The sequence below is a fragment of the Gekko japonicus genome, unplaced genomic scaffold (assembly GCF_001447785.1).
Source record: "Gekko japonicus isolate JY-2015 unplaced genomic scaffold, Gekko_japonicus_V1.1 scaffold110, whole genome shotgun sequence".
Classification (NCBI taxonomy): domain Eukaryota; kingdom Metazoa; phylum Chordata; class Lepidosauria; order Squamata; family Gekkonidae; genus Gekko; species Gekko japonicus.
The window spans coordinates 1081319-1103062 of NW_015173675.1; the positions used below are offsets into that span (position 1 = coordinate 1081319).

Below are 21744 nucleotides of genomic sequence, written 5' to 3' on the forward strand. Positions count from 1 at the left end.
CCATGCAGGCTTTTTCCTATACCTGTTTGTGCCTTTCCTAACCTGCGGAATATATATTTTTTGAGCTTCTAGGATCGTAGTTTTAAATAGATCCCAAGCTTCCCCAATTGTTTTGACCCTTTCTACTTTTCCTTTCAGTTTCCTCCCCACGTGTCCCCTCATATCAGAGAAATTACCCCTTTTAAAGTTAAAAATGGTTGTGTGAGTCTTTTTGGCCAATTCTCTATTTGTACAAATGATGAACTCAACAACATTATGATCACTGTTTCCAAGCGGTGCAATCACTTTTACATCTCTCACCAGGTCTTGAGTGTTACTTAGGACCAAATCAAGGATCGCCTCTCCCCTGGTAGGTTCCGTGACCATCTGCTCCATAGCACAGTCATTTAGAGTGTCTAGAAACTCAATCTCTTTTTCCCGGCTAGAACACATATTGACCCAATCAATGTGTGGGTAGTTAAAATCACCTATTATTACACAGTGTTTTTGTCTAGTTGCTATCTTTAAGGCATTCATCATTTTATAATCCTCCTCTATCTTTTGATCTGGTGGGCGATAACAAACTCCCAGTGTTAAGTTTCCTTTTGGCCCCCCTATTTCAACCCATAGAACTTCCAGAAGCGAATCCAATTCACTTAGCCTCTCAATCTTTCTAGACTTTATACCCTCTCTGACATACAGAGCTACCCCACCTCCAACCCTTCCCCCCCTATCCTTCCGATATAATATATAACCGGGAATCACTGTGTCCCACTGATTTTCCTCATCCCACCAAGTTTCAGAAATACCCACAATGTCTATTTTTCCCTCCGACACCAAGCACTCCAACTCCCCGATTTTACCTCGGACACTTCTAGCATTTGTATAGAAACAGCTGTAATTTCCCTTACAAGTTAAGCCTGCATCCTTCCTCTTGCTATCTCGAGTCGTTGTCCGGCAGTCCATGTCACCAGCCATGGCCTCTGTGGACAATTTCAATCCACCTCCCTGTAGAAAAGCAACCGGTACCCCCTCACCTCTCTCAGATGAGCCAACCCGAACCAGAGACTTTTCATCTCCTGTCGGCTTTCCCCCAATATTCAGTTTAAAAGCTGCTCTGCCACCTTTTTGATTTTAAGTGCCAGCAGCCTGGTTCCTTCTCGGGACAAGTGGAGACCGTCTCGCCTGTACAGCTCCCTCTTGTTCCAAAAAGTATCCCAGTGCCTAACAAACCTGAACCCTTCCCCCCTACACCATCGTCTCATCCACGCATTGAGACTCCTGATCTCTGCCTGTCTCTCCGGCCCTGCGCGTGGAACAGGTAACACTTCTGAGAAGGCTACCTTGGAGGTCCTGGACCTAAGTTTCCTGCCCAGCAGCCTAAATTTCTCCTCCAGGACCTCACGACTGCATTTCCCCACATCGTTGGTGCCGACATGCACCACGACCACTGGCTCCTCCCCAGCACTATCTACCAGCCTATCTAAAACACGCGTAATGTCCGCTACCTTTGCACCAGGCAGGCAAGTCACCATACGGTCAGTACGCGGGTTCGCCACCCAGCTGTCTACCTGCCTAAGGATCGAATCACCCACTACCAAGAGCCCCCCTCCCACCCTGCTCAGGGATGGTTCCTTGGTGCAAAAGGAGAGCCGCTCACCAGCTGGGGAAGAGGTCCCTTCTGAGGGCACATTCCCCTTATCCTCAGCATGGTGCCCTGTTTCCCCTAGACCCTCATGCTCCCTGACAGCAGCGGGGCTGCCAGATCCAGAGTGGGACGTAGCTAACAAGTCCCCGAGAGTCTTTTCTGTGCGCCTAGCTGACTGTCTCTGCTTCTCCAGGTCAGCCACCTTGGCCTCAAGGGAGCACACACGTTCCCTGAGAACCAGGAGCTCCTTGCACCGAGGACACACCCAAGACTTCTGCCCAGTGGGCAGATAGTCATACATGTGACACTCCGTGCAAAACACTGGATAGCCCCCAACCCCCTGCTGGCATTCTGGCTTCATAATTCTTTTAAAATAAATAAATATAATCCCCCTTTTAAACCCTTGGTATTTATGTGGGTTTTGTTATCAAGTCAAATTATTTTACGGGAAAGACAAAGAGCCTCCCTCTTCTCCTGCCTCCTCCTGGCTGAATGAGGGCTGGAAGCGGGGCAGCCGGAAGCAGGGGGCGGGGCTTCGTCATGTGCCCCACCCCCCTGCACCTCACCCGGGGGAACTGCGTTCCCCCGCGTTCCCCCCCGAAATGACCTCTGCTTCTGAATATCACTGGGCTGATCTTGGTCAAAATCCCATTAACAATACAGTCATACAGAAAGAAATATTTTCTATCTCACCTAATTCATCTTCGCCAAATCCCAAGATATGTCCTGCAAAGAAACCTCTACATGAACCACTGTTGCCAAGACATAATGGTTTCTCTTGCCACTGTTTAGTAATGGGACTCTGTTGAAGTGTTAAAAAGTTTCTGAAATCACATATACAAAAGACAAACAGTTACACGGTGCTTGCTTTGCTTTAAAGGAATACATTACTGGAACACACACTGGAGTTCTTTTCAAATTTTGGCTAACATTAACCCTTTGAAATTGGAGTTATAAAGCAACAATCCAAATGATACGTTGTGCGGAGTAGTGTAAAAGACAGATCTTGAAGGCAAAGCTTTTATTACATTAAAGAGGCACATGAAAGATTTCATTCCTATTAAAAAACTTACTTGGGAGTCATTTAGGACTTGGAGTGCAATCCTAAGCATCGACATACATTTCTAAGACAGTGGAGCCAATGGTTCTTAGATGGGTGTAATTTTGCTTAGGATTGCCCTATAAGACTGCAATCTTATACCTATTTACTTGGGAGTAAGAGCTATGTAACTTATTGAGTCCTACATTTTAGTAAACATGTACAAGACTGGGGTGCATGCGGATCAGTTTCCCTCTACAGAGTATCAAACACCTCTAGAGTTTCAGGAGCCCTTTCAGGAGCACTATTTGTTTTTATATTAAAAATGTCTTTATTAAAAATTATAAACTATTTTTGTTTCTGTTTACTCTGTATTTGTTTGCAGCAGCCTTTTAACCCTCTCTTGATCTGTTTATCAGAGTAACATTTTTGAGAAATATTAAATGTACTGTCATAATAGTAATGTTTTGATTAACTGCAAACAATAGTGTTCTGGCCACAATTCAGACAGTGATTTTAGGTGCACCAAAAAGTTTCTACTTTTTGTTTGTCAGACTTTTGATATATTTTCCTTTAGGAATAAAAGACATATATGCCATGTCTCAAACTGCTTTTGAAATGCCTCTGGGCTTCAAAGTCATTTTGTTGTTGGATATATATCTGTGGATAAATCCTATATTGCTATTTGGAGACACAAATCCAAAGTCCCTCTAGATGCAATCTCTGAACTGTGGCCCTCATCTACTGCTAGATACTCAAAAGTGGTGCCTCAGAAGTAATAGCTGTTTTGTTGTACTGAAATCTTGGAATTCTATATCGAACTACTTCAGATGCTACGCGGATGGAAATCTTATGACTAATTATATAAAAGTGTGATTTACTATGAATACAAATCTTACAACAGAACATAGCTCATGCGCTGCATTTTTGGTTCACAATTAGGTGTCTGCACCAAAAAGAAGGGTATTTTTTGGGTTCGGGTGTGTGTGTGTATAGTTTTTTGGTATTTTTTCGTGTGGGTGTGCGTGCGGTGTGCGTGTGAGTGTGTGTGCACCTGGAAGTCATGGTGACCTCTGGTGACTGACCCCTACTGGAGGGCCTGGAGGATATTCAGAGGCTGAATAAAGCCTGCCTCCACCTCCTGACTGCTGGTATTCCAAGGAGGTTTCCCATCCAAGTACTTGCCAGAGTCAACCCTGCTTCCTTCCGAGTCAACCCTGCTTAGCTTCTGAGGTCTGACGAGATAGGGCTTGCCTGGGCTATCAGGTCAGGGCTGGGTTTGGGTGTATTGAACCAAAACAATATTGATATTTCCTGATATTCCCAAATCTCAATATTGGTATGGTATTGGGATTCAAGAAATATTTGGGATTGCAGAATTTTTTTGGCTCCATTATACCCTATGGGGGCCATTGTAGTCAATGGTCTCCGTAGGGTATAATGGAGAATTGATCTGGAGTATCAGGGACCCTGGGGGGCTATTGTTTTGAGGTAGAGGCCCCAAATTTGCAACATAGGTGCTGGTGCCTCTCCTCAAAAAAACTCCCAAGTTTCAAAAAGATTGGACCAAGGGGTCCAATTCTATGGGCTCCAAAAGAAGGTGCCCCCATCCACCATTGTTTCCAAAGGAGGAGAAAAAGGCATTTAAAGGCACACAGTCCCTTTAAATGCCTTCTCCAAGCTGCAGCACAATTCAGCTGTGGCACGTGAACTCCAAAGGCATTTAAAGGGACTGCAGTCCATTTAAATGCCTTAGAGTTCACTCTGAAGGCATTTAAATGGACCGAGAACCCTTTAAATACCCTGTAACTGCTACTATCCAGTGGCCCAAAAAAATCTCCAATATTTTCAGGGTTTTTTTGGGGTGGCCATTTTTAGATAGCTGAATCCCCAGCCCCCTTGTTGATCAGCTGAGAAAATACCTGATAAATACCGATAAGATATTTTTTCAGCTCGGTTTATACCAAGTGCACATCCCTATTCACAATATTAATTTTAAGAAACTTACCCATTGCGATCTGCAAACACATAACTTCCATAAAGTCTTTCAGACTGGCAGCCTCTGTATACGAATCCCCCAACCAAGGGTCCATTACTGAATGGCTTGAATTCTAATAGTGAAGGCTCACTTTCTAAAAAGGAACTAACATAGTATTAGGTGAAATGCAATTTCATGTAGTCCAGACATTTTTAAATGAAAATAATAGTAAAGGATAAAATCACAGCTTCTTTATTATATGTTTTTCTTACATTAGACCTGAAACATCAGATTTAAAAGGAGGTAAGATTTCTGAATGATCATGGGCTAGATTCAGCCAGCTTTTTCATTCCATCTCAGCCAATTGCCCTACTTATTACAGCCAATGTTCCATGTGGCATTTCTCCATGCAAGACCCATTATACCCAGCATGGTCCTTGTGATGAGCAATCAGGACCCCTCCTCCCCTTTTCATCATCAGAAAAGCTGGTTGCATCCAATACCCCATCTATACATTTCCATATAGGCCTGTTATCAACAAAGGAAAGAAGATAATGTTATTGTTATAAATATATTAGAAAACCACAAGGTCGGGGGGATCTAGTTTTTATTAATACTAAAATGAAACAGCCAGCACATTACAGCACACTGTTTATTACACAGCACTCTTCTGTTACTCATGTTATTTTTAAAGATATGGATATGATCTTGCGAGTCAAGGAAAAAGAAAATCTAATGTGAAAATTAAAATGGACACATTTCCACTGAGGAATTGCATATTAAAAAAATTGGCTTATTCTGATTTTCACTCTTTAGTATAAAGACTAGTAAAATGACTAAGAGTGCTGCTGTTGGTTGTCAATGAAACTGGAGAAATAATGCACAGGAAAGACTACTCTATTTGAGGTGTTAGAAAGATGCAAACCCAATATCTATTGATTTGCCATATCAGCTCTCTTTGATGGTGTGAGAAGCTGTCTTTTGCAAAGCAGTCCTAAGCAAGTCTACCTAGAATTCTACCCGAGTCTGTTCAGTGGGGCTTAATCCCAGGAAAGTATTGTTAGACTTGTCAGATCCTGACCTAGGTTCTGGTATTACTCAAATTTATGTGACAAGAAGTAGAATCAGGGCTATTTTTGGGCAGGAACGCACAGGAACGGAGTTCCGGCTGGCTCCAGAGTTGGCCACACCCAGCAGGAACTCATTAGCATAATAGGCCACACCCAACAGCAGGAATTAGGATTGGCTACATTTGGGGTGTATGGCCTAACATGCAAAGGAGTTCCTGCTACAAAAAAGCCCTGGGTTTTGACAACAAACAAGGTAAAGAGAATAAGAAGCAAAAGGTGGGTGTGGCTGGATGACCACACTTCTGATAACATCGGGTGTGTGGCCGAATATGCTAATGAGCTGTATTGTCATGGGTGTGGCCTAATATGCTAATGAGTTTTTGCTGTTGGGTGTGGTCTATTATGCTCATGAGTTCCTGCTGGGCTTTTTCTATAAAAAACCCCTGGTTTAAATGAATCCTTCCATAAAGGCACAAAAAAATGTACAAAATTAAAATGTAATTCCAGACCAGAGAAATTAAAAGAATAACTCTAACTGCAGACTTTAAATTAATGCTTCCCACAAGAAAGTTTTTTATATGCTGGACTTACAATGCCATCCTAAGCAGAGTTGCACCTTTCTAAGTCCACTGCCCTCCCCCCCATTTATTTATAATTTTTTCACATTATATACAGCCTTTAACACATGATTTAATACATTTATATTTTTGAGTCATTATTTCACATGATATTATTCAGCCATACAGATAGTTTCCCCCATCTTTTCTCATATATTTCCTGGCCTTTTCCTTGTAATATTAAACTTAATCTATCAATTTCTGCTAACATTAACAGTTTTTCTATTAGTTCCTCTCTCTCGAGGGTAATACATCTGATTTCCAACATTTTGCTAACATTATTCTTGCCGCTGTAAAAATATACGTTATTATGTATGTATTTTCCTTATTGCATTGCTCTGGAAATATATTCAATAAACACACTTCTGGTATAAACGGTATTCCTAGTCCTGTTTTTTTTTCACCATATTAAATATTTTGCACCAAAACTTTTGTACTTTTTCACATCGCCACCACATATGAAAATATGTGCCCATTTTTTTTACATTTCCAGCGATTTCTATTTCTATTCCCGTAACATTTTGTTATTTTATCTGGGGTCCAGTGCCACCTATGAAACATTTAAAGTATATTTTCTTTATAGGGTATGGCTCTCATCAGTTTGGCTGATTTCCATATTTTAGTCCACTGATCTATATCTCTGTTATGTTCTAATGGTCTAGAATTATATCTCTGCTATGTTCTAATGGTCTAGAATTATAGTGCTCAACTTAGAATGGTTTTTAAAAGTTGAAGGAAGTTGAAGGAAGATTGCACGGTGAAAAAGGGTGGGGGGAAAGCACTGCGCTATTGGAAGTGCTGCAGACATTTTAAACAGCACACTACAGCAATTCAGACGCACAAAGAAGAGGTGAAAATGGAAGAAAACAGTTTACCACAAAAATCCCTCAACCACACTTTGTTAACCAGACGCAAGTGGCTTTAAATGAAAAGGTACATAAAATCCATTAGCAGCTGGTTGCTAAAACAGTTGTGTCTGAAATGACACAAAAAGATCTGTTAGCAACTGGTTATCAAAACTATCAAAGCAAAGGCTGTCTGAAAGGGGCCATAGAGACAAGTTTGCTGTTCTGGTTCTCCCACCCCCCAGAATGTTTTTGTGTGATGAGCCATTACGGTGAAGAATACAGCAATCTGCAATTTGATCAATTTTCTTTTTAAACAGTAGACTACAGCATCTTTTATTAAAATGGGATATTTCCCTGGATAGCTGTTTTACACCACAGTATTGCTTGGTGTGATCTACTTTGGATGTGGTCAGAATATAAATCAGTTTCATACCACATGACTCTTTGGTTCAGTTTGTATAAAATGTACCCATTAAATATGTCCATTGGTTTAAATGAGACCTAAGGGCATGTGGCCAATCCTGTAATATTTTACATGTTTGTTGCTAAAACTGTAGGACTAATATCCTTTTCAAAAATGAAATTCTCAAGAACTACTCATGGTTAACAAGATCCTTGTGGTCTACATAGAACTGTATCAGAATCTATGTTTGCAAGTAGGTGCATATAGGCTTGGCTATGCATCATCAATGCAATGAACATGAAATTGAGCCAACTTCAGAGGACGGCGGAAGACAGGAGGGCCTGGCGGGAGCTGGTCCATGGGGTCGCGAAGATTCGGACTTGACTGTGCGACTGAACAACAACAAATGTATCTATACTCAATGAAATATTAGCTATGCCATGCATGCAGTTAGGCAATGTGGCCCAGTAGTTACAGTGTAGGACTAGTACCTAGGATGACTGGGTTCGTATCCCTGATTCAACCATGGAAGCCGCTTTGGGTCCCCAATCAAGAAAAAAAGCAGGATATGAATAATAAATAAAAATAAAAATAAAACCCTACTAGTAATATGTTTAATATTTTAGACATATGTAGTAGATAACAGCTATTTTTATGTGTCTTCTGAACTATCCAAAATTAAATTGGTTACCAATATAATTTGAAATACTAGTGTATGATACTGTATGAAGTTATCCTGTGTAAAGGCCAATAAAATGATTTTATTTTGGCTTTATTGATTAGTAGAACACTAAAATCATAGATTTTGTGTGATCCTTAGTTTGCTTTTTCTCTTGCATACATAGGTTTGTGTGTTTGTATCACTCTTCCCAGCTATAATATATGTATCAATGATGAAACCGGGCTTTTGTAGAAAGCAGAAGGAAGAGAAAAAAGTCGGTGAATGAAGGATATATATTCCTTCTTTCCCCGAAGAGCATTACGCTCTGGGGAGCAAAATCTGGTGATCCTTGGCCCAAAAGATATCCAGCAGTCCTCGACCAGGGCCAGGGCATTTTCAGCCCTGGCCCCAGCCTGGTGGAACTCTATGCCTGGTGACATCCGTGCCTTGTGAGACTTGGGACAGTTCTGCAGGTCCTGCAAGACAGAGATGTTCTGCTGGACCTATGGCTGAAGACAGCAACAGTCTACCATCGGGCCTGGCCTCCACCTCTCACCCTTCCCCCCTTCCTCCATGGACAGGGCATAAACTGACATCAGAAGCCATTAGAAGATCATACTGTAATATTATATTGTTTTAATTACTTTTATTGAGCTTGTTGTACTGTTTTATTTATTGATTTATGAGTATATGATGTACACTGCCCTGAGCCCTCTGGGAGAGGGTGGTCTACAAACTGAATCAATCAATTGATCAACCTATAAAGTTCATACTTGCTGGAGATGGGCTGGCTAGTCTTGCAACAGGGAAGATGGGTGATAATGAAACATTGTTATTCTTTGTTGTACTGAATGTATTTTAAAAATTAAACTCAGTAGATTAATAGGCACAAAAATGTGTGATGTCTTGGTATAAATTGTCATACTATCTGAAACAAAAAATGCAGAGCTTGCTCAGAGTTGTGAATGAAATTCTAATCAAACAGATCAGTTAGACTTTTCTTCTCACTTGTTTTCTAATGCAAGATAGGAATGTAACACTTGTAATGTCAATGAAAAACATTATCCTATTGAAAATTTTGGTGAACACTAAAAATAACTGCTGTTCATGACAATGATTTCCATGATTTAAAATAAATATACAAATCAATATTAGGTTGTTAAATTATTGGGTGCCCTTTAAAGTTTGTTTGTGTTTTATAATTTATACACAATTTAGCTGTTCCTACAGGATGGGGTAACATATGGAACTGGGAGCTGCATTGGGAACAGGTAGATGGTAAAGATCCCATCCATTGACTTACTCCATTTATTTCTTTATCTGTCTTACCTAGAACATTTTTATGCCCACTTTTCTCCCAACACAGTTGGGACCCAAAGCAGGTAGCAACAAAAAAAGAAAAGAAATTAGACTAAATCTATATCACATTTAAAAACAAAATTAATCTCATAACAGTATATATTGGCAGACAGATTATAACCCTGGAACCTGTATCAATACTTTCACCTGCAAAAACATTCAACCCCCTGAATCATACTCAGCAGCATGCCCCAAATGCATGATTAATAATTCTCACCAATTTGGGGAGTCTGTTCTAAAGAAGAGGGGCAACTGAAAAAGTCTGAACCTGAGTGGTGGCTGACTGGGCATCAAGAGAGGGAACAGCAAGGAGATCCTGTTGGGAACAGCATAGTTGCTGCATGGGTATTTGCAGGATGACATGGCCCTTCAAGGAATTGGGTCATGAAGGGCTTCAAAAGTAAGCATTAACACCTTGAATAGGCATTAACACCAAAATAAATAGGCAGACAGTGGAGCAACTTCAGAATAGGTTTAATGGGTTGGATCCCATCGGAAACATCTGCATGTGCAAGGAGGGGGGCTTGCCCTTCTGTGCAGATAATTTATATGGGATCCAACCCAACATGTTCTTGCTGACGAGTCCCAGATAGCAAGTGGGAACCAGCATTTTGGACAGCAGAAGGTTCCAAGTTATCTTCAAGGGCATGTCTATGTAGAGCATGTTACAATAATTGAGTCTTGAGGCTACTATAGCATGGGTCAGCATGGTCACATCTGCTGCGAGCAAAAAGGGGAGCAAGCTTCTGAGCTATAAGCAGGTAAAAAATTCATTTTTCATCTGCTCCTCTGGCAGGACCCAGATTTGGATGGCTCAGAAGCTAAGAAGATGGTTAGTATTTGGATGGGACACCACCAAAAAATGTAGGGTTGCTATGCAGAGGAAGGCAATGGCAAATGAATGCAACTAATTGACTAAGGTCCCTGCCACACCGGCGGGGGGGGAATGCGCATGCAAAGTGCGGCTTTTGAAAGCCGCACCAAAATAGGCACGCAGCGGCGGGATCACACAGATCCCTTGAGCCGCCGCGCACTTGCTCCCCGGCACGATCAGATGCCGGGGAGACCAGGGAGAAAGCCACGAAGCAGAGAGGGAGGCTGCCGAACTGTGCATGTGTGAGCATACGCAGTTCGGCCAGGAGCCTCGGATGCGCCGGCAGAAGGATGCGCCGGTGATCCCACGGCAGCGCTTGCCGCGGCCTTTCTGGTAAGTTCACCTCTAGGGGTGGTTCTTTTTTGCAGCGGGTTTTCGGCCTGAAGGGCCGGATCGGGGACCGGTGCGCGCAGCTTCCCAGATGTTGCGGTGCGATCGCGCCCGTTTGCTACGCCCCCGATCTGTCCCTCTCCCGGCCCAAACCCTTACGTGTGACCGGGGCCTAAGATACCTTTAATTGGTGACAGCCTATAAAATATACACAATATTAAAATAAACCTGGCTGTTTAATAATTAATTAATTATGTATACATTCTTTGAAGGACACATACACAATTGTACATGATACAGAACTTACCATAATCTTTCCCCTTTATTATCTGTAAGATCCTTGCTGAGGACCTGTTCTTTCCATTGGAGTCTGAACAAAGTATTGTTAAATTAACATTTACTTCAGTTGGGTGACGATCAACAGCACACCTGTACATAGCACACAACAGTATGTTAAAATGTATAAGACAGCTAATCTTTTTGTTATTCTTTACATTTATTCCCATACCAGAACAATTATGAAAGAGGGCTTTTTTGTCCTAAATCACTGATACAGAAGTGCATGCCAATGTTTGTTTGTTTGTTGAATGCTGCAGGAAACAGGCCATATCAGCTGAGAAAAAGTGACAGCATAAGAAGAGAGAAGAAGAGGAGATTAGATTTTTACCTTGCCCTTCACTACCTGAAGGAGTCTCAGAGCAGCTTACAATCCCTTTCCCTTCCCCTCCTCACAACAGACACCCTGTGAGGTAGATTGAGCTGAGAGAGCTCTCTCGAGAACTGCCCTTGAGAGAACAGCTCTGAAAGAACCTATGACTGACCCAAGGTCACACCAGCAGCTGCATGTGTAGAAGTGAGGAATCAAACCCGGTTCTCCCAGTTTAGAGTCCACACTCTTAACCACTACATCAAATTGGTAGTTCGGTTAATTTAAGAAGATAAGAAAAGCCTCGCTTGATAAGACCAGTGGACCATCTAGTCCAGCATCCTGTCTCATACAATGACCAATCAATTCCTCTGGAGGTCCAACAACAGAGCATAGCTCTTTCAAATATATTCAAATCCATTTAAATACAGTCTGTTAAAAAAATACAGTAAATTGTATTCTCACAGTACCAAGACAGTCTGCAGAAGACTTTGTTTCTGAGAGCCAAGGGAATACCAATCCTCCCTCTCCCTGTAGTAAGAGTACTTAAAAGCTATGATGCAATTTTCTCATGTTGTGAATTCCTTGCCTGCCCGTTTAATGTTGCTGACACAGGCAAGGAAACTGTGATCAGTATTCCTGGTTTGTGGTTCTATATACAATATCCAGCTGATCTTCAATGTCTCCCTTCATGAACGGGGAAAATGTTATACTCTTATACTGGAGCTTAGTGAAATTCAGACACACAAATTTGTCATCTGGGTGGAAAAGTGGCTTGGGCAAGGAAAGCAATGCTGAGCAGAGAGCCAGTGGAAGGGCAAAGGGTGTCCTCTGCACACCCTCCCTTGTACTCTTCTGCCCCAGAAGCTTCTTTTATTTCATAATGGCATAGCATGTCAGTGTAATAAGTAGTTTGTTCCTAGCTCTGTTGCAACTCCAGTATAAAATATGAAACATTTGTAGTTTATGCAGGGGTCGTTTCGTAGAAAAAGAGCTAGGGGAACTCATTAGCATAACTCATTAGCATATGCCACACCCCCTGACATCACCGGAAGTGTGTCATAAGGCCACACACCCCGCCCCCAACGGTCCCGGCCGCTGCCGCCGGCCTTGAAGCTCCACTGCCGACCCCCATGAGGGGCCCGGCGGTGGACCTGCAAGGCCGGCGGGAGTGCAAGGAAGCCCCCAAAGGCCCTCCCTGGCCCCAGGCAGGCAGGGGTGGGGAGAGGCAGGGAGGAAGCAACTTACCCTCCCTCTTCTCCTGCCTCCTCCTGGCTGAATGAGGGCCAGAAGCGGGGCGGCCGGAAGCAGGGGGCGGGGCTTCGTCATGTGCCCCGCCCCCGTACCTCACCCGGGGAACTGCGATCCCCCGCGATCCCCCCCGAAATGACCTCTGAGTTTATGTTGAGAAACAGAGAGCTAGCCAAAAAGTTTATATGAAGATACAAACTAGCGTTGTGACATAAATAAAAGTTGATTTCAAAAAAACTGTTTTCAAAAATCCCTGTCACTTTGTGTAGAAAGCACAATTGTATTGTAGCTTTCCCCAGATATTCTGTGAGCATATGAAAGCAAGAGGAAACTGGGATTGTGACCCCTGTCACCTCTTCATCTATATAGGATCATTTCAGAGGTCTGAATGGAGACTATGTGTGTCCAAGTTGTGCATGGGCAGGCTCTTCCAGTCATGTGGGCAGGGCCTACATGGATAGGGCCCTTTTCAGACCTTTACAGAAAATGTGGAGCTCAGGAGCAGAGACACCTAGCATTCTCCTTTTCCCCAACCCTTCAATTCACTAAACATCTGAAAATACTGGGCTCAATATACTTTTCTTCCCAGTACTATATGAGGGGATGAGAGCCAGTGATTAGTGGTTACAGATTAGGTTCAAATTCCCATTTGCCAAGGACACTCACTAGATGATCTAGGCTAAAATGAAGAGCCATGTACACCACCCTGAGCTTGATGGATAAATGTACTAAACAAATAAGGGCTTTTATTCCCACTATATATTTATATTTATGTGGGTGAAGAGCCTGGCTAGTTTCCACTCATGCTGGAAAAGAAAAGCAACCTCCTCACCTGCCTGGGTTGTGGAGTCCATGAGCAAAAATTTCAGGAGGCTGATTGGTGCTGTTAAAGTGTGGGTTGCTCCGTGGTATGGAATAAGGCACATTGCAGAAATCAGTGTCTACATCCAGACGCAACACAGAACCTGTAAAATCACTGAGAAAGTTGGAGGATAACACAATTGATTTTAAAAAACAATTGTTACTTGGCATTGTTCATGCATATAGTATCCAAGAGCTCTAGAAAATCACTCAGCAAAGGAGAAATCTCCCTTCTATAAAGAAGTGCCGAATTTATGAGATGAGTAGGGGAATGGCACTTAAGGGACTCAGATTACTGTGATTTTGATGAGTTTAAGGGCCAAGTCAGATGGGAGGCAAAAGATCCATGATTTTTTAAAAAGCCAATTAACAGTCCCAGGCAGCTGATTTGAAGACCAGGGAAGGGTCAATGGATGAAAGGTTTTTTAACTGTTTTCTACCATGCCTCTTTCACAATTTAAGCTGCCCACCCAAAGCTGCAATTCATGCTGTGTGGAGGAAAACATAGACACATGTGCCCGAGTGCACACAGTGAACTCAGGCTTTGCATGGGGCATTTTAAATTGTGGAAGAGGCATGGGAGTAAGTGGTCACTGTACAGCCCTTTCCCAGTCTTCAAAGCCTCAAACTGCTGATCAGCATTTTTTTTAAAAATGGAAGGTCCTACAATTTCAGTGGGGTAGCCATGTTAGTTTGTTGTAGCAAAATAAAACAGACGTCTAGTGGCTCATTAAAGACGAACAAGATTTATTCTAGCCTGAGCCTCTTTCTGCCCTAGGATTGTCAAATCTGGCATGGGAAATTTCTGGAGATTTGGGGGTAGAACCTGGAGACTGCAGGGTTTGAGGAGGGACCTAAGTGGAGTATAATGCCATACAGTCCACCTGCCAAAGCAAACATTTTCTCCTGGGGAACTGATCTCTGTAGCCTGAAGTTCATTTGTAATTCTGGGAAATCTTAAAGGCCCCACCTACAGCCCCCCTAAAAGTACTCTGCCCCAACTCCTCCCCTCCCCTCCTGTAACTTTAATAATAGTAGGAGGGAAATTATTTTCTTTGAGGAAATGAGTTTTGACTCATAAAAGTTCATGCTGGAATAAATATTGTTAGTCTTTAAGATGCCACTGGACCTCTGTTTTATTATGGTCTTTAAGACACGGGGTGAGATACCTGCATGCACTTTTGATTACACAACACATTTTCTTGAATGACTTGTTAAGTTTTGAAAAGAAACATTTCTGCTTAAGGGTAGCTTCTGGGTAACTGTAATGGGAAGTGACCACTGTTAACAACTTTATTAAGAAAATAAATTTAACAGAAACTATTTCAGACTATCAGAGGTTGAGGTCACACGCGCAAGATAATGCTGGGGGGAAGCGAGGCTATTTGCTCTGCAGGTATTTGACCTGCATTTTTGCGATCACACAGTCCCTGGAAGCTGCGGGGGCAGCCGGCCACTGCATGATCAGACACAACTGCGGGTGAGTCGGGGGGGGGGGATTTGTTCCTGATGTGCTTAAATGGGGAATCGATGAATCACATCTCAGCACTGAGGGCTCCCTATGGAGTGTGCAATGCTGCGCATACTGAGAAGGGGGGGAAACAACGGCACCAAGTCAGGATGGTCTGATCAGACCATCCCGATACCATGAGAGCGTGCTGGAGCGATCAGACAGGGGAAAGTCCATATTGTGTAGTGGGTTAGCCGCATGGACGAAGGACAAAGACTGGCATAGTGCATAGCACGCTTTATTGGTACACAACACGAACTGCCGCTAACGGCCTGCAAGCAAACTATATACACTCTTGGGGACACACCCCTGGGCCCTGTTGGCGGGTTTGAATCTCCCGCCACGGTGCCCATTGGTTCCCCAGTGGAGGGACTAGGAGCCTAGTCCCTATTGTTATCCCAGAGTCAAGCTCTGCGATATTTGCTGGCCCCTGGTGGCGGTCAGCGGACACAACAGTCCACCTGTGGCCTGTAGCAACCCATTTGCTACCGGACTTTCCCTAGTGTCTTTTTACTCCACTTCTGCAGTGGAGCAAAATGGGTTGCCGACAGGTGCAGGGTGCTTCCCAGATGTCCGTGTCTGATTGTGGATAATTGTGCGTGTGATCGCACCCTAAGAAAACCTAGAAATTGAAATAAAATTGACAACAAGGGGGAAAAAATCAGATAAAAAACAGTAGCTAGAACCATGGCTGACATGCTATTAGCTCCCTACTGCCATAGGCCCAACTCATACTGGATACACTCCTCTCCTGCCAAATTTGGGTCTGAAGTTCCAGTCACAGAACTCTAGAGTCACATGTAATTGGCTCTAACTCATTCAGTGAGATCAGTAGCATGTGAATGTGGTAAAGACTGTGAGTAGGGTTTGGTTCTTTTTATAAATATTGATTTTGTTATTGGCCAAATAAACACTACAACTTCAGTTATTTTCTAAGGGAAAAAATGAAGGAGAAAATTAAAACCACTGGCATTTTTGTACCTTAAACCATCCATCTCCTCCATATCATCAATAGTGATCATTCCATCACCAAGGAATATGTATAAAAATCCATCAGGGCCAAACAACAGTTGTCCTCCAAGGTGTTTTCTATGTAGTTCAGCTACTTCTAGGAAAACTCTCGCTGTTCTCATATCAACCTGGTGTGGGTTTTTTCTGCAACATACACACACATTTTAAAAAATCAGAATTAATCCCAGTAACATATTTCTGTTCAAATGATGTGTAATACATTTTATCTCTGTCCCACAATGAAAGGAAAGAAGCTGTTGCTACAAAACCTACTGGGTCACACTTAGGCCCCGTTCACACGAGGCGTTTTGGGCCGGGAGTGGGCCAGATTGGAGACGGAGCAAACAGGCGCGATCCCACGCCAACATCTGGCTGGCGTGGCGCTCCCGTCTCTGATCTGGCCCTTTCCCTGGCTGCGGCGCGTCAAAAGTGAACCACCTACCGAGGTGGTTCATCCGGATGACGCGCCGCAAGCAGGGAGCCTGCCGAACTGCGCATGCTCCGACATGTCGGAGCATGCGCAGTTCGGCAGGCTCCCTGTCAGGGCCCTGGTTTCTCCCCGGCGTCTGATCACGCCGGGGAGAAAAGGCGCCGCGGCCAGGGGATCCGTGGGATCCCGCCGCGGCGTCTCAACTTTGGCGCAGCTTTTAAAAGCCGCGCTTTTAGAGGCTTTTCCCCTACCGTGTGGCAGGGGCCCCAGGCTATGCTAGCTGCCATTCATTTGAGCTGGAAGATAATGTTTCCTGAAGGCACTTTAACAGACCAAAAAGACCTATGTGAGCTTTATTTTGTTTCCTTGCCTTCCCTGTAGTACCAGATGTATTGTGACTAGGGTTTTAGTATTTCATTGCATTCTGAATGCCCCTATGGTTCTTCCCTCACTATTATCACAGTTGTATTGGGATGACATAAATGAGAGCAGGTACTGGGAGATTTTAGAGAGAAACATCACTGAACCATTTTCTGGAATGGTCTCATTAAAGAGATGAGGCTGCCTGGGACAACCATAACACGCTGCAGTTTGAGATTACAGTAATCAATCAAATGCATTATGGTTGCAAATTCAGTTTGGAGCCAGCATTCCACATTTCTCCAGCAAAGGCAAATGGGAAAAGCTTATGGGCCAGTACAACCATCAGCAACTACCGTAACATTTGAAATGATTTCTGTTGCCCAAATGTCATGATTTTATAGAGCAAGAGAATATTGACCAGCCAGCCTTCTGAATGTACTCCAGTTTGTCAGCCAAAAGGACACCTTCTTAATTCTAAAAATGGTAGCATGACTCTTCTAAGAGCCTAAATTTGGTACTGCACACATACAATTGTGCACCATTCAGAAAAATATGCACTATTATGAAATTATTTGAATTAAAAATATACAGAAAGCCACAAAGTCATATACTGTTGGTCTCTCAACAACACTGATGCATTTTTAAAGCATCCTCTAAATCAGGAGGAGCCATGTTTAAAAGCATGATATAGAAAAGAAGGAAGGTGAGGTTTGGGGTTTGGGACTTGGGATGATACCCAGCAAATAAAGTATGTATTTGCTAACTATACAATGAAAATCATTGTAGAAATTGTACATAAAGATCATACCTGGACACTGTGTATTCTACAACCCTAAGAATATGGTCATGAGGCCCAATAGCCCATCGCTCTTGGTTGGTGGTATAAGACACATACAGCTTTCCATTTTTTTTGTAATTGGGATGGAATGCCAGGCTTAACAGCCCTCTTTCATCTCCACCCTGCAGTCAAATGAAAAACACAAAGAATTGTGAAGTTAATTATGTTCTTTATTGTGTTTAAGAGGGAACCCCCAAAAGTTTCTTTCTTTCTTTTGGGTAATCTTTACCCGGCTCCTTTCTTCCTTCCTTTCTTCCTTTTCTGACTACAGCACAAAAAAGGATTATAAAACATTTCATTTGGATTGGGGAGGGGGGGAGTCCTTCAGAGTTGGAATAGGACAATTGTTTTGTGAAGCTATCGGTACACAAGCCTCCTTACTCAGCTTTTATGGAGTGATTTGTGAGTGTAATCTTTGGGAAGCCATGAAGACAAGTTTAAGTGCTGTGAAGAATTCTTTGCTGGATTACTAGGTTGCTTGTGTGCAGAAGGCAAATAAAAAAGGTCTATAATCAGCAGTCACTTCAAACCCAAGTATCCAAGTCCTACAACACAGTGCCAACTCCCACTGTCTTGGCAATATGTTTAGAAAACAGTTAAATTGCTTGTATAATATGTAAGCCTTTGTTTTACCCTGGAGGCAGCTACATCACTTGTCACAACGATGGTGGTCTGTTCATCATTGCTAGCATACTGTAGTAGGTAATAAGCTGCCTCCAATCTCACTGCCTGAAAGCATCATTTTTTCCCCCATGGGGGCCCACAGTGCAAAGGTTTTTATTATTTCAAAAAACAAAAATAGAAAATAACCAAACATCTTTCTTTCATTATTTATGTTCGCCACACAGATTAGTACAGTTATGTGTTTAGCATCAATTTCATGTACTGTGACAATACAAATGTCAGCAACAAAATGCAGAAAAGACCACAAAATAAGAGGTGAGAGACCAAATGTGCAAAAAACCTAAAAGCACCCCCAAAACAGAATGCCATAAATGCATTCTTCCACAGAGACAGCATCCTGATTATAGACTGTTATACAATATAGAAATACAAAACAGCAGAAATTAAGCTCAGAAAATGATCAAAAACACAGTGCAGTAAACTATTATGTGTTTTTTGTCACTGGGAAATTTTGCAACATTTTAGTGAAAACCCAAGGCCTGGAAATAAACTATTTTTTAACTATAGTATACTTACTTCACATGTTTACTCTGGCTACAATCCATCACAGACAACCCAATTCCAAACCTATTTACAGAAGTTTGTCTCAGCAATTTCAATGAAGCAAACTTCCAAGTTAGGGCATGCAGAACTGCAACCACTGATGGGATCAGGAATGCTTAATCCTGGTGTCCTCTGTGGTTGTTTACCCTTACAAAACACTTTCAATTGAGCACTTGCTGGACAAAGGCCGCAGTCACAGGTACCAGATAACGCGGGGGAGGCGAGGCTATTCGTGCCGTCACAATTTGACCCACCACTATGGCGACCAGATGCGACGGCGGTGAACCCGGGTTTTTTTCTGTTGGCGCATGTTTCAGCGTGCTTCAATGAGGAAGCAGGGAGGCAGTAGGAGCGCGCTGGAGTGATCAGATGGAGACAGTCCGTCTGTGACCTGTTGCAAACAATTTGCAAGTGGACTTTCCAAGGTACTTTTTTACTCCACAGCTTTGGCCGGGCGGTATGGGTTGGGGGCGGGTGTGCGAAGCTTGCCAGATGTGTCCATGTGATCGCGCCCTTGAAATCTCCCCGGTATTCGTGGGTATCGCACGGCAAATGCTGTGTGTGATCGGGGCCAAAGAAACATTTAGCTGACTATCCTTTTCTACCCCCAATGTACAGGTGAATTTCTGTTATTCCTAGTTCTGCTGTACTAATACATTTAACAGCTTGTTATATAGAAAAAGCTGAACCATTCTGAATATATATGAAATGAAGTGTGAGGTGGAATCTAGCCAAAGTTGCTCATTCAGCTCCCATTGGTTTCAATATGAAAGAATACTGGGTAGAATTCTACTGTTGTTCCACTGATAGAATAGGGAGGAAGGCAGATCTTATGCAGTTTCTCTCATTACTGTAGCCACCCCCCAACCCATGTGGCTTAAGAACATAAGAACATAAGAGATGCCAATGTTGGATCAGGCCAAAGGCCCATCCAGTCCAACACTCTGTATCACACAGTGGCCAGAAATACCAGTGCCATCAGGAGGTCCACCAGTGGGGCCAGGACATTAGAAGCCATCCCACTGTTGACCCCCCCAAGCACCAAGATGACAGAGCATCACTTGCCCCAGAGTCCCTGTCTATACCTTGTGGCTAATAGCCACTGATGGACCTCTGCTCCATATGCTTATCTAATTCCCTTTTGAAGCCATCCATGCTTGTAGCCGCCACCACTTCCTGTGGCAGTGAATTCCAAGTGTTAATCACTCTTTGGGTGAAGAAGTACTTCCTTTTATCTGTTCTAACCCGACCGCTCAGCAATTTCATGGAGTGCCCACGAGTTCTTGTATTGTGAGAAAGGGAGAAAAGTACCTCTTTCTCTACCTGCTCTTTCCCATGCATAATCTTATAAACCTCAATCATGTCACACCTCAGTCGTCGTTTCTCCAAGCTAAAGAGCCCTAAGCGCCTTAACCTTTCCTCATAGGGAAAGTGTTCCAACACTTTTATCATTCGAGTTGCCCTTTTCTGCACTTTTTCCAAAGCTATAATATCCTTTTTAAGGTGTGGTGACCAGAATTGCACACAGTATTCCAGATGAGGTCGCACCATTGATTTATATAGGGGCATTATGATATTGGCTGATCTGTTTACAATACCCTTCCTAATAATCCCCAGCATAGCATTGGCCTTCTTTATTGCAGTCACACACTGTCTCGACATTTTCAGTGAGTTATCTACTACAACTCCAAGATCTCTCTCTTGATCAGTCTCTGCCAGTTCAGACCCCATCAACGTGTATTTATATTTAGGATTTTTGGCTCCAATGTGCATCACCTTGCACTTGGCCACATTGAACCCCATTTGCCATGTTGACGCCCACTCGCCCATCCTTGACAGATCCCCTTGGAGTGCCTCACAATCCTCACTGGTTTTCACCACCCTGAACAACTTCGTATCATCCGCAAATTTAGCCACTTCACTGCTTACTCCCAACTCCAAATCATTAATGAACAAGTTAAAAAGCAGTGGACCAAGTACTGATCCCTGCGGTACCCCACTGCTTACCCCCCTCCACTGAGAGAACTGCCCATTTATACTCACTCTCTGTTTTCTATTAATTAGCCAGTTTTTGATCCATAAAAGGACTTGTCCTTTTATCCCATGATTTTTGAGCTTACTTAGGAGCCTTTGATGAGGAACTTTATCAAAAGCTTTCTGGAAGTCAAGGTAAACAATATCTATTGGATCCCCCTTGTCCACATGTTTGTTCACCCCCTCAAAGAACATTAACAGGTTAGTGAGACAAGATCTTCCCTTACAGAACCCATGTTGAGTCTGCCTCAATAGGTTTTGTTCATCTATGTGCCTACTAATTCTTTCCTTAATAATGGTTTCCACCAATTTACCCGGTATCGACGTCAGACTGACTGGCCTGTAATTTCCCGGATCTCCTCTGGAACCCTTTTTAAAGATGGGAGTGACATTAGCTACCTTCCAGTCCTCAGGAATGGAGGCTGATTTTAAGGAGAGATTACATATTTTTGTCAGGAGATCCACAAGTTCACAATTGAGTTCTTTCAGAACTCTTGGATGTATGCCATCTGGGCCTGGTGATTTATCAGTTTTTAAGTTGTTTATCAGTTTTAGGACCTCCTCTCTCGTCACCTCAATCTGACTCAGGTCTTTCAACACCCCTCCCGAACTCAGCGGCTCTGGAGTGGGCAAGCACCTCTCATCTTCCACAGTGAAGACGGAGGCAAAAAATGCATTTAGCTTCTCAGCCATTTCCCTATCATCCTTCAGTACTCCTTTTACCCCTTGGTCATCCAAGGGCCCCACTGCCTCCCTGGCTGGTTTCC

At 43.0% G+C, this 21744-nt stretch overlaps 1 protein-coding gene across 1 annotated transcript in view; it reads right to left on the reverse strand.

Annotated features, from left to right (window-relative positions):
• Positions 1-21744, reverse strand: part of HHIP (hedgehog interacting protein) — a 110617-nt gene that overhangs the window by 19639 nt on the left and 69234 nt on the right. Inside the window, exons 5-10 of the mRNA XM_015422914.1 lie at positions 17687-17838; positions 16056-16229; positions 13536-13679; positions 11114-11235; positions 4675-4798; positions 2321-2451 (exon numbers count right to left, since the gene is read on the reverse strand). Of these exons, the coding sequence (XP_015278400.1) occupies positions 2321-2451; positions 4675-4798; positions 11114-11235; positions 13536-13679; positions 16056-16229; positions 17687-17838 (847 nt within the window). The remainder of the gene's footprint in view (positions 1-2320; positions 2452-4674; positions 4799-11113; positions 11236-13535; positions 13680-16055; positions 16230-17686; positions 17839-21744) is intronic.